Consider the following 13,224-nt stretch of genomic DNA (forward strand, 5'->3'; position numbering starts at 1 on the left):
TGAAGGTTCTCCCACAGTGCTGATCGGAAGGGAGTTCCAGGATTTTGACCCAGCGACAATGAAGGAACAGCGATATATTTCCAAGTCGTTGCAAGGGAGGGAGCTGATGTTGAAGTAACTTTTGGTGAATTGCTGCAGTGCATCCTGTAGATCATGCAGCCACAGTGCACTGGTGATGGAGTCCAGTGGCAGGGGCACCGATCAAGCATATTGGTCTGTCTTGGATGGTGATGGTGGGGTCTCAGTAATTCAGTAATGGTGGTACTGTTGGAGGTTAAAAAGAGATGTTTGGACTTTCGCTTGTTTGAGATAATCATTACCTAACACTTATGTGGTTCAAATGTTAACTGCACAAGCCTGGATATTATCTAGGTTCTGCTGTAGGCTGGCATGGAGTGCTTCGTTATCAGAGGAGTTGTGAATGGAGCTGAACACTTTGGAATCAGCTGCAAATAGCCCCATTCCTGATCATATGATGGGAAGAGAATACATTGATGAAATAGCTGAGGTTGCTTCCCTGAGGAACTCCTGCAGTAATGTCCTGGGGCAGTGATAATAGGCCTCCGACGAGAACATCCATCTTCTTTTGCATTAAGTATGACTCCAGCCACTGGAAGGTTTTCCCTTTGACCTCTTTCCCGATTGCCCCGGAACTTCATTTCTACAAGGATACAAATCTCAATATTTTAACATGTTTAATGTTGGCATATGAACATACGAATTAAGAGCAGGAGTAGGCCATTCGGCCCCTTGAGCCTGCTCTGCCATTTGATAAGATCATGGCTGATCTGATTGTGACCTCAACCCTACTTTCCCGTCTACCTACTATAACCTTTGACTCTCTTGTTAATCAGGAATCTATCTAACTCAGCCTTAAAAATAATCAATGACCCTGCCTCCACTGCTCTCTGGGGAAGGGAGTTCCACAGACTCACGACCCTCTGAGAGAAAACATTTCTCCTCATCTCCGTCTTAAATGGGAGACCCCTTATTTTTAAACTGTGGCACCTAGTTCTAGTCTCTCCCACAAGGGGAAACATCTCCATAGCATCTACCCCTTCTGGTCCCCTCGGATCTTATATGTTTCAATAAGATTACCTCTCATTCTTCTAAACTCCAGTGTATACAGGCCCAACTTGTCCAACCTTTCCTCATAAGATAAACCCCTCATCCCAGGAATCAGTCAAGTGAACCTTCTCTGAACCGCCTCCAAAGCAATTATGTTCTTTCTTAAATAACCAAAACTACACACAGCATTCCAGATGTGGTCTCACCAATGCCCTGTACAAGTGTAGCAAAACATCTCTACTTTTATATTCCATTCCCCTTGCAATAAATGACAGCATTCCATTTGCCTTCCTAATCACTTGCTATACTTGCATACTAACTTTTTGTGATTCATGTACGAGGACACCCAGATCCCTCAGTACCTCAGAGTTCTGCAATCTCTCTCCATTTAAATAACATACTGTTTTTCTATTCCTCCTGCCAAAGTGGACAAGTTCACATTTTCCCACATTATACTCCATCTGCCAAATTTTTGCCCACTCACTTAACCTATCTATATCCCTTTGCAGACTCCTTATGTCCTCTTCACAACTTACTTTCCTACCTACCTTTGTGTCATCAGCAAATTTAACAACCATACATTCGGTCCCTTCATCCAAGTCATTGATATAGATTGTAAATAGTTGAGGCCCCAGCACTGATCCCTGTGGCACTCCACTCGTTACATCTTGCCAACCTGAAAATGACCCATTTATGCTTACCCTCTGTTTCCTGTTAGCTAACCAATCCTTTATCCATGCTAATATGTTACCCCCTACATCATGAGCTCTTATTTTGTGTAGTAGCCTTTGATATGGCAGCTTGTCAAAAGCCTTCTGGAAATCCAAGTTCACCACATCCACAGGATCCCCTTTATCCAAGTTGCTTGTTACTTCCTCAAAGAAGAAAATACATCTCTGAGACTTGCATTTATATAGTGATTTATCACACCTCTCAGAAATCTCTCAAAACCCTTTATAACAAGTAAATTACTTTGAAATGTAGTGACTATTGCTATGCAGGCAAACATGGCAGCCATTTTGCAAGATACCACAAACAGCAATGGGATTAATGACCAGTTAATAGTTTATAGTGGTATGTTCTGTAGGATAAATGTTGGCCAAGACATTGGAAGAACTCCCTGTTTTTCTTTGAATAACACCAGAACTATCAAAACAGGGAAATAGCTTCACTTTTATCTCATATCTGAAGAATGAAAATGATCCTATAGCTGATTCTATACTCTATCCAGAGACCTGGAAAAAGAACCGTGCACCTTTCCTTTAACCAATAATTAACAAAAAAGAATTAAACCTGTTGGACCTGGAGATGCACCAAAACTTTTAGAAAACTGTTCTGGTCTCCATAGTACAAAAAGGATGATACCAGAACTGAGAAGCAACTATCAGGAAAGATCGAACAGACTGGGGCTCCTTTCTCTAGAAAAGAGAAGCCTCAGAGGTGACCTGATAGAGATCTTCAAAATTATGAAGGGGTTCGATAGGGTAGACAGAGAGAAGATGTTTCCACTTATGGGGAGTCCAAAACTAGGGGCCATAAATATAAGACAGTCTTTAATAAATCCAATAAGGAATTCAGAAGAAATTTCTTTACTCAAGAGAATGGTGAGAATGTGGAACTCGCTACCAGATGGAATGGCTGAGGAGAATAGCATAGATGCATTTAAGGGGATGCTAGATAAGTACATGCGGGAGAAAGGAATAGACGGATGTATTGATCCTTCAGTGAGGTGAAGTAAGGTGAGAGGAAGCTCATATGGAGCATAAATAGACCTGTTGGGCCGAATGGCCTGTTTCTGTGCCATTAATTCTATGGAACTTCTGACAGTTGAAAGACATCAAAATATCTATTTACAAAATGGTGCTAAAATTCAATTTTTTTTTTTTAAAAAGGACCTAGTTGATAATAAAGAATTAATAACTTGTTTTATTAATATTTGAATGGTTATTTTTTTCCTGGGTGCTCTGGGATGTATGTAAGGTGGGTTCATGTATTACTTTCTCTATCAGTGAACTTACATATGATCTTCATGAGAATGGTATGGGTGCACCCATATATATGATTTGCATGGGTTATGGTTCGTAAACTGTAACCATGAATACGACCTTAATGAATGTGCCGTGTAAGAAACACCTATATACATGATGTTCATGGGTATGATGTTTCACCCGAAAAGAATTTGTATTTATATAGCTCCTTTCACGACCTCAGGACAGCCAATGAAGTACTTTCTTTTAAGTGTAGTCACTGTTGTAGTGTAGAGAGCATGGCAGCCAATGATCAGCCATGATCTTATTGAATGGCGGAGCAGGCTCAAGGGGCCGCATGTCCTACTCTGCTCCTATTTCTTGATGTGGAGATGCCGATGATGGCCTGGGGTTGATAATTGTAAACAATTTTACAACACCAAGTTATAGTCCAACAAATTTATTTTAAATTCCACAAGCTTTCGGAGGCTTCCTCCTTCCTCAGGTGAACAGTGTGGAAACTCCTATTTCTTATGAGAACTCCCTGTGCACATTATCGATGGGAATGGTGTGTTAGAAGCAGCCATATATATGATTTGCATGGGTTTGGTAAGTAAAATGCATGATGTGGGTCACCTCCTCTTTTGGTACAAAAGGATAAAAGCAAGTGAATGTGACGCACTCTCCACAACCTGACACTAGGCCTTGTAGCATAACAAAAAAAAAAAATTATAAGACCTGCAGGACTAACAAAACCTTTCCGAAAGCCACCTTGTTAAGTATAAAAATCGGAACCTATTTAAGAGAAACGAATCAGGTGTCGGAGAAGTTGATTCACCCCAGGATTAGTGTCACCTCTGTATGTAGCTGCAAGGACCTTCTGGCTTCCCCTCCCCCGCTCTCGGCGCGGAGGGGGCTGGGCTGGGCGGGGCTATGGCGCAGGCGCAGTGGAGTCGCTGGTCACTTGCCACCATGGAGATGAGCAGTCCCATCCCGCAGCTAGTGGAGAGTTTTAGAAAGCAAAAGGCCAACTATTCATGTAACAGTCTGGCAGGGGGTGACAGTAGTAATAACAGGGAGATTAATAGAGCCGTGCAAACGAACCGAGAAGGTGAGTTCAGCTCCAGCAGTCAGTGCAACCACAACAACCACAAAAAAAAAGAATAATAATAATAAAACAAAAACCAGAACAAACAAGCGGTGAGGCGGAGCGGCCTAGTGCCCCAGCTCCTCGCCTGGGGCGAGTCGAGTATGTCCGTGTGCTGAGTGTTGCCTGCCCTCTTTCCCGGCTCTTTTTTTTTTACTTTCTGTTTTGCTTCCCTGGGGATGGTGGAAGCGGCATTACCGGGGAAAGGGTGTGATAATTAAATAAATAAATTTATAATGCTTCGCCCCGCCGACCCCAACAATGTAACCATGAAAATATTTTTTTAAATAAAGAAGAGGGGATTATTGGATTTTTAAATGACTGCACTTGGGCCTGGGTTATATCTGGGTGTCTTATATAAAAAAAAATAAACTCCCCTTTTTATATACATTATATAGAATTACTTCCCCCCCCCCTGTGTGTGTGTGTGTGTGTGGGGGGGGGGAAACACCACTTAAAAGGAGCTGATGACCAAGAGATTGTTTTTTTCCCCATCTCTTCATGATTGTTTTGAATTTGTGAAAATTGGTGAGAACTTCAGCTTTGAAACCATTTTTTAAAAATTACATATTCACGGTGGTGGCATTTTATTTTTTGATTGGGGTGATAATTCTCAATTTGAAAGACATGAAGAATTAAACTCACATAACATTCCTTTTGAAGTTTACAAAAATGTATAATGCTTAAAAATAGGTTTCTGAATCTTGTACTGTAATTTTTATGGTCCTTATAGAAAGAGTGACTAAATTTAGACCACTTTTTTACGGGACTATAAAAAACTACTTTTCAAGATTCTACTGTTCTGCCTGTTATGAAAAGTGCTGTTGCATTAGTAGCACAGATTGTTGTAGCAATGGTGTAAATTATTACATAGCAAAGTGTTGTTCTATCTTGTACTATAAATGCCAATGAACATATAGCTGAAGTACATTTATAAAAAGGCATAAGCAATATTTCAAACTACGCTTGTAAATTTTCATGGAAAATGCACTTTTTAAAATACTGTTTCCTCATCACCCTGTAGCTCATAATTTATTTCTTTCCCTATTCATAGCAGCAGGTGTAAACTTGAAGAGGGGCAAAAAACTTTTAAGTTCCAATTTGTGATTTCAACCAGGTTCATTATAGGACTGGCACAAATATCTTACCTGTCACCATTTTCTTACAGTATCTTGCACTTCAGGATTTCTCACTTTGCAGTTTTCACTAGGTTGGTTACATTTTAAGAAGTTGAAATCATGCTGTGTAATGATAGTAACAAACTTGTTAATGTAGTCATTCTGTTATTTTAACAAAGGTGTCCACCCATATAAAATAGTTTCAAATAAAAATAACTTTTGTTAAATTTCAAATGAATGTGTTAACATATTTGTTGCTAATATAACACAGCATAGTTTCAACCCCTAAAAGGTTAAGCAGACAAAACATACATACCAAGGAAAGTGTCATGGCCATCAGATGGAGTGAGTTCCATTGCACAATAGAGCTGGTGAAACTGCTGCAAAAGCATTTAGAGATCTGTTCATCCGTGCTAGAGATCATGAATAATAATGTATGCTATTTTGATTTATATCCTACACTCTTCTTACCATATCTGATTCTGATGTTTGCAGAGTTGTTTTAACCTACTTTAACTTGTGTTGATTTTATGCAGTGGCAGGAAATGGCCGCACAGAATTTTTATTTTACTTTCTACTTTTCAGTTGTTTCCATGTTTATTCATCTGCATCGCTTTTCTGTTGAGCAAGTAAATTTACAGGCAAACCAGCATTTTAGAAACAAATTGGTTGCCTATGAAAGTAACTTTTTTGTGACCTTCATCAGCACGGGCTCGATGGGCCGAATGGCCTCCTGTGCTGTAACCATTCTATGATTCATGATCTGAATTAGGTGTCTGTAAGAATAATTAGTTCAGATCAGGAAACACAAAATCAGATGCACTAGCAATGATCAAAATAGCCAAACTGTCAGCCTTCAAGAAGATGCGTACAATCTTGGAAAATATTATGTGCCTCTGTTAATGAGTGAACATGGAATCTCACTCATTGGCACTGACAACCATTGCCTTGTATATAGGCAATCAGAATTAACTCAACAGCATATCCTAATTTAATGTTCCAAGTGATTGTGTTTCTTGAAATTCTATTACTATTAACCACGTTTCCATAAACATTTGACATGAGCAGAATGCAAAGATTCATTTTATCATTGCGAGTACAGTTTAAACATTTATCTAATTCTTTAGAAGGTAAGATAAGATCATTTGTGCTAGAGGGATGAGTTTCAGTGGGGTGAATAGCACTTCCTTGTTCTTGAGTTTTTATGTTATTAGGTGTCTGAATAAAAAAATCAACATTCCTAGCTTTCACAATTATACCTTGTGAATACAATTTGACAAACGTGCTTTTAGGTACATCACATATATAAGTTGACCACCCAAATGTATGTACTGTTTCTAAAGGGGTCCTGTGCAAAGTAGCTTTGAGAGTCAGGTACGTGGATTCCTGTTATAAACAATCACAAAGTGTAAATGAAAGGTTCAGGTTTGAGGGGTACTTTCAATACAGTCAGCAAGATTATTATTTTGGTAGTCGAAGGTATTCTGCACATTTGTATCACACTTCTCACATTCTGCACATTTGTATCACACTTCTCACATGCAGTAAACATCTTACTGCTTTGTAATAAGGAAGAATGGCTTAGTGGACATTGAGAACTGGGAGAAAGGAAAGAAATGGAGAGACTTGGATGGGGAACTGAAGGCACAATGAGGTTTTTAAAAATAGCCTAGTGCTATGTTACTGGACTAGTTAGTAATCCAAAGGCCTGGACTAATAATCCAGAGAATGTGAGTTCAAGTCACACCATGACAGTTTGAGAATTTGAATTCAGTGTAAAAAAAAAACTGGAAATAAAAAGCTGGTATCAGTAAAAGTGGCCATGAATCTGTCGGACTGTCATAAAAACCCAACTCTATGATTAATGTCCTTTAGGAAAGGATAACTGCTGCCTTTACCCAACCTAACCTATACATGACTCCAGTCCCACACCAACATGGTTGACACTTAACTGCCCTCTGACTTGGCCTAGCAAGCTACCGAGTTATGTCAAACCGCTGCATCAGGTGGCCCATTGCCACCTTCTAAGGGCCTCTAGGGATGGGCAATAAATACTGGCCTTGCCAGCGATGCCCACGTCCTGAGTGACTCTTTTTTAAAAAGTAGAGAGGGAACTGACAAGGCAGAGGGAACTGGGTAGAGCATTTCAGAGGACAGCAGTATATTGATTGAACAAACAGCCACCAATGGTGGAATGGATGTAGTGTGCAGGAATGTAAGGCACAGCAGATTGAAGAAGCCACAAAGTGATTTGGAAACAGGGATGAAATTTTTCTTCAACAAAGGAGTTATCCTTCTGTGAATGTATAGAAAAGTAGAAGTATTAGCAAAGTACTTGAGCTGCAGTCTGGCATGTGGAAATCGATAGTAATGTGTCAAGGACCTTGTCATCTGAACAGTTGCTTATTCTAGGTGGTTGTATTAACCCAGAATGCTTGATTTCTTAGTATTTTGTGTCTATGAAAATGATGTAAAGTGGACATACTGAGCATTTTCTCTCAAAAATATACAGTATTTGAACATTCCTAGTGACTGGAAGAATTGTTAGTTTAATTTTCAAAGTCAGATCAAAGTTTGCATTTCAGTACTTCTCTTCAAACTGGAACTGTCAGTCACTTTATGATTCAGCAGAAAGAAATGGATGAATATAGTATAGGCTTGTAATACCCAAAATAAATTCTTGGCTGTGATCAAGTTGAAAGATGTAGTTTGATGCAAAGGGCTGTCTTATCACTGTATACACCAGCTGATCTTACAAATCATACTTCCAGTACAAAAGCTCCAGGTGTGTCTTCTCCATAGGTGCAGCTGTTTACCACTATGTAAACACAATGGGGTTTTTTTGCCCAACATATTTCCCACCATGTGAGACAGTGAGTTACCATACTGTTGCTTCACTGAATCCAACGCAGTCCAATGGGATGAAGGTCTCATCTTTCTTTGTTGTTTGTAAGTGTCCAGTTTATGAATGAGTTTGTGCTGTATCCTAGTGATTGCAAGTCCACAGCACAAAACTGCCCTCAGTTCTGCACTATTTGCATTCTCACTTAGAGTGGCTGTTTGAGATGATGAACCATTCACACTGGTGAAATAGAAGGTACCAATTAAGTTTTGGTTAAGCTGAAAGCTCCTGCTGAGATACATAAACACTTCACAATTGGTACTCTGAAGGATAAGTATATTTTGGGGGGTGGGGTCACAAGAGAAGCTTTACTCTGCACCTAACCTGTTGGGTACTTGACCTGTGAATGATTGATGATGAGATTGAGTGGAAAAGTGTTCCATTTCCCTACACAGACGTTCCATGGCTTGCTAAGCACAAAAAAACTTAAAAGTACAATTTTCTTTAATTTCCAAAGGTTCACTGAGGTCGGTTAATGTTCCACTGGTCTAATTGAACCTCATTTATAAAAGCAATGAGCCAGATTTCTCACTTTTTTTCTTCTCGGGTCAGTATCAGTACTCTTGTTTTAAAAGGCAAATATCCTTTTATTTATTTTTCTTCATTGGTCATTTAATATTTTTGTTTAAACACTGCAGATGACCTAATCAAGTGTACTGACTTGAACGAATTACTGGGCACAACAGTGTGCATGAGTTGAATTTGCAACAGAAGGTAATTATTAACCCGGGGTATGTTCTGTATCTTTCAGCTTCCTTCTGCTGCCAAACTCTACCTCCTCCAAGTCAGCTTAGCTGATTAGATAATTTAAACAAGAATATATTTTTAAAAAAACAAGAGCGAAGGGCAAAAACGATGTCAGAGATAATTCTTTGTAACTTTTTAAAATCAGTGCTGGGCTGCCTTTAAAAATCATGTGTTCCAGTTTCTGTAATGAAAACATTAATTTCCCATACATTTGTTAAGAATAATTCTCAGCATTTATAGCTTAAAGCCTCATGACACTGCTGATTTAATATTTAATCTCCAATTGTCATACTATTGTTTTTTTAAAGTTTCATTGTAAAAATTCACCATTTGAAATAAACTCCCATCATATTTGGTCAGTTTATTGTGCCTATACTTCTGCTCAGCAACAGTGTCCAACGTTACATTAATAATTCAATGAGGAGAAAAGTAGTTGATACTTTGATGGTTAATGTTCAACACAAAAACACTTTTGCACTTCCACGAGCGGTCTTGTCAAAGTTACTGATTTTTTTTAAGTTAGAATAATTTCTTGGATTTAGCTAGGAGAGGCATATCCAATTAGGAATGGGATTGAGGTTTCTAAGGATAAGTGAAGTTGTGTGGTTCATGATGCTTTTTGGCCTGCTGAGATAATGTAGATATTGCATCGCGAGAGAAAGCTGGTCAAGGATGTAAGGTTAGATAGAGATTCTGGAATTTCACTTGATTTATTTTCAGGAACCAGGAAAACCCTTGCCCCTTAGGAGAGGAATTTGGTTGGGTAGAGTCCATTGGCAGAGGGACGTGTTAAACGACGTACAAATACAAAATTGTTTTCTTATTTTGACATGCTCTATCTTTATTTAAAAATAAAACACTGTGGTCAGGAACGTAGGAACAGGAGTAGGCCATTCAGCCCCTCATGCCTGCTCTGCCATTTGATAAGATCATGGCTGATCTGTGATCTAACTCCATATACCTGTCTTTGGCCCATATCCCTTAATACCTTTGGTTGCCAAAAAGCTATCTAGCTCAGATTTAAATTTAGCAATTGAGCTAGTATCAATTGCCGTTTGCGGAAGAGAGTTCCAAACTTCTACCACCCTTTGTGTGTAGGTAGGGGTCATGCAGTTTTAAGCTAGAGGCATTTTATTGGACGATAATGCAAATTAATTTTAAAAAGCTGATCTCATCTGTTAAGCAACAAACACTGATGTAAAGACTGGAGCAATTGAGGGTCGACACTTTATTGACATAATATGCTACTAGTCCTTGGAGGCCAGATCAGTTAGCCACCACAGAGAGATTTCCTCTTGAGAGACTTGCAAGCGGAAGATGATGACAGCACAGAGACTGAGATAGCCCACAATATTTTTTTAAAATGACAGGAATAAGACTGTCTTTGATGCTACTGGGACTATTTTACCTTATTGCTTAGCAAGGTATGGGACATCATTGCAGGGAAATGGAGCACTTTTCCACTGAATCTCAATATCAAACATTCACAGGTTAAGCATGCCACAGGCTAGGTGCAGAGTAAAATTTCTCTTGTAAACCCACTCCCCAAAATATACTTAATCCTTAAGAGTACCAATTGTGAAGTGTATATGTATCTCAGCAGAAGCTTTCAGGTTAACCTAAACCTAATTGATACCTTCTACCTCACCAATGTGAATGGTTCAGCATCTCAAATGGCCACTTGCAGATTGTGCAGTTTTGTGCTGTGGACTCGCAGCTAAAACATTGGTACTAATTTTTAATTTACCAGAGTCCCTCCCTCAGTGCTACATTGCAAATGTGCTTGAAGTTAGCTTGCATCCATCCATTCTCATCAATAAAATTGATATGGTTTTTGCCCTGATGTCTTCCAAAACACATTTACAAAGAAAATAGTCTCTGTGATTTCTAGTTTTCATTTCTTTTTAAACCTATACCCCATACAACTCCTGTTGGAGATTCCCTTGATTTACAAACTGTGGGCACAATGTTTTATCTTCAGGATAGCAGTCAGTAAGATAAAAATCAATGCCCTGTAGTACCAATCATTGGAATTTTTGGTGGCGATGTGTTGGGGGAAAGGCCAATTTTCAAAGTAAATAATAGATTAAAAAGAGCATAATTGGTACCTGGGAAAGATTCCAGGGCAGTAATCTCATTGAGGATTTGAGATGATGTATAAAACTTTGAGTGAAAATCAGGTGTTTTATAATGAGCATCTGAACCCCAAGGTTAATCTCATGCATTATCTGTTATTTATTGAGATATACTGAGAGTGGGAAGAAAGGATTGAGGCAAGTATCCTAGGGAATACCATTGGTCAGGGCACATATGTGATGAAAAATTGGAAATCTGAAATAAAAACAGACATTACTGGACATAAGCACTAGGTCCACCAACATCAATAAAGAGAAAAGACAGTTAACATTTTGTGTGTAGAACCTTTTGTGAGTTTAACAAGCTTAGGCAACAAACAGTAACATGTCATCTTGCACATCATCTGATGGTGGCCATTCTGAAAGTTTAGTAATTGTGATACAATCAAGTTTATGGCGTGAAAATCAACAGTTGATTACCTGGTATTAATATTACTGCTAAAAATTAACCAATCAATTACAAATATTTGTCAAACAAAAAGCAAAAAACTGCAGGTGGATAAGACTTTAAACTAGTAAGACGGGGGGAGGGATCTGGTGAAAATAACATAATCCTGAAAATAAAAGAAATAGGAGATGAGAGTAAAGGTCAAACCAAGGTAAGGAATAAAGGTAACAAACAGTCAGGGAACAGATACAGTTATAAGACACTAGTATAAAATGACTGTTAAAAATAAAGTGAATGGAACAATTAATAAAAACAAATTAAAATGCCTGTATAGCAATGTGCTTATCATCCGAAATAAAAATGGGGGAACTGGAAGTAATAATTTGTAGCTAGGAGCCAGATGTAGTAGGGATAACTGAAACATGGCTTAATAAAGAGCAGAAATAGCAGTTAAATATTGCAGGATATAATGTATTTAGAAAGGATAGGGAAGGAAGAAGGATGGTGGGGTGGGGGGGGGGGGGGGGTAGCTGTGCTAATTAAAGATAACGATGGCAGTAGAAAAAAGGGACATAACTAACATTAAGATAGAAACAAAATCCATATGGATTGAGATAAAACACATAACGGATTGATCGTGCTAATAGAGGTATTCTACAGACCACCTAGTAGTGGAAGGGAAGTGGAGGAAGAAATATGTAAACAAATCTATGAAATGAGTAAAAGACGTACAATAATAATGGGAGATTTCAACAAACCTGAATAAACTGGCAAGAAGAGGTAGGTAAAGGGGAAAAGGGAATGGAGTTTTTACAGTGTGTTCAGGGCTCCTTTCTTAACCAGTACGTAAGAAGCTCAACAAAACCGCAATCACTGCTGTATCTAATAATGGGAAATGAACCGGAACAGATAAGGGAAGCAAGCGAATGGGAACACCTAGGCAATAGCGATCACAGTATAATAAGGTTTAAAATAATGATTGAAAAATACATAAGTAAGACAAAGACCAAAGTAATAGATTGGAAAAAAGCTAGTTTTGAGGGGATGAGAATGGAACTAGGGAAGGTAAACTGGGAAAAAAAAGTTGATAGACCAAGAGATGGAACAACAGTGGGAAATATTTAATAAGGTGATCAATTGAGCTCAGGAGAAATGCATTCTGCTAAAAAACAAGAACAAGCTAGCCAATAATGAGACACCATGGATGAATAAGGAGATTCGGTCAAAATTAAACAGAGAGGCATATACTAAATACATAAGAAAGGAGAGGATGACAAAAGGGAACACGAAGAGGTTAGGAAAGCAAAGAAGAACTAAGAAAATAAATTATCAAACAACATAAAAAGAAATAGTCATTATTCTACAGACACAAATTACAAAAAAAAAATCAGGCTAAGGATAGGGCCATTAAGGGAGGCACAAGATAATCTCACAGGTAATGACGGCGAAATAGCAGAAATATTGAAAAGTTACTTTGCCTCCCTGTTTATCAGCGAGACTAACAGGATGGACATGACATTAGAAGAAGAGATCAAAAAAGATATAACGGCATTTAAGATAGAAAGGGGGAGATAATAAACCAATCAAACTTGAGAGGATAAAACCCCCTGGTCCGGATGGATTGCATCCACGCATATTAGAAGTTAGGGAAGAGATAGCAGAGGTACTATTACATATAAATAAAAATTCATTAGAAATGGGAATAGTGCCAGAGGACTGGCAGACAGCTAATGTTATTCCCATATTTAAAAA

The 13,224-nt window shown here is 38.5% G+C and overlaps 1 protein-coding gene across 7 annotated transcripts in view; it reads left to right on the forward strand.

Annotated features, from left to right (window-relative positions):
• LOC137320406 (zinc finger matrin-type protein 1-like) overlaps positions 1-13,224 on the forward strand; it is a 133,719-nt gene that overhangs the window by 32,034 nt on the left and 88,461 nt on the right. The window contains exons 1-2 of one of the 7 annotated variants that reach the window (XM_067982140.1): positions 4,057-4,146; positions 8,841-8,916. The exons of 5 other annotated variants lie outside the window; for them this stretch is intronic. Coding sequence is in view for 1 of the 2 variants with exons in the window: in XM_067982108.1 (XP_067838209.1) it covers positions 4,008-4,146 (139 nt within the window). In the remaining variant the exon portion in view is untranslated. Of the gene's footprint in view, positions 1-3,974; positions 4,147-8,840; positions 8,917-13,224 lie in introns of those variants that run through there. One more of the 7 variants, XM_067982108.1, reaches the window with a different exon arrangement.

Source organism: Heptranchias perlo, chromosome 1, assembly GCF_035084215.1.
Source record: "Heptranchias perlo isolate sHepPer1 chromosome 1, sHepPer1.hap1, whole genome shotgun sequence".
NCBI classification, from domain to species: Eukaryota; Metazoa; Chordata; class Chondrichthyes; order Hexanchiformes; family Hexanchidae; genus Heptranchias; species Heptranchias perlo.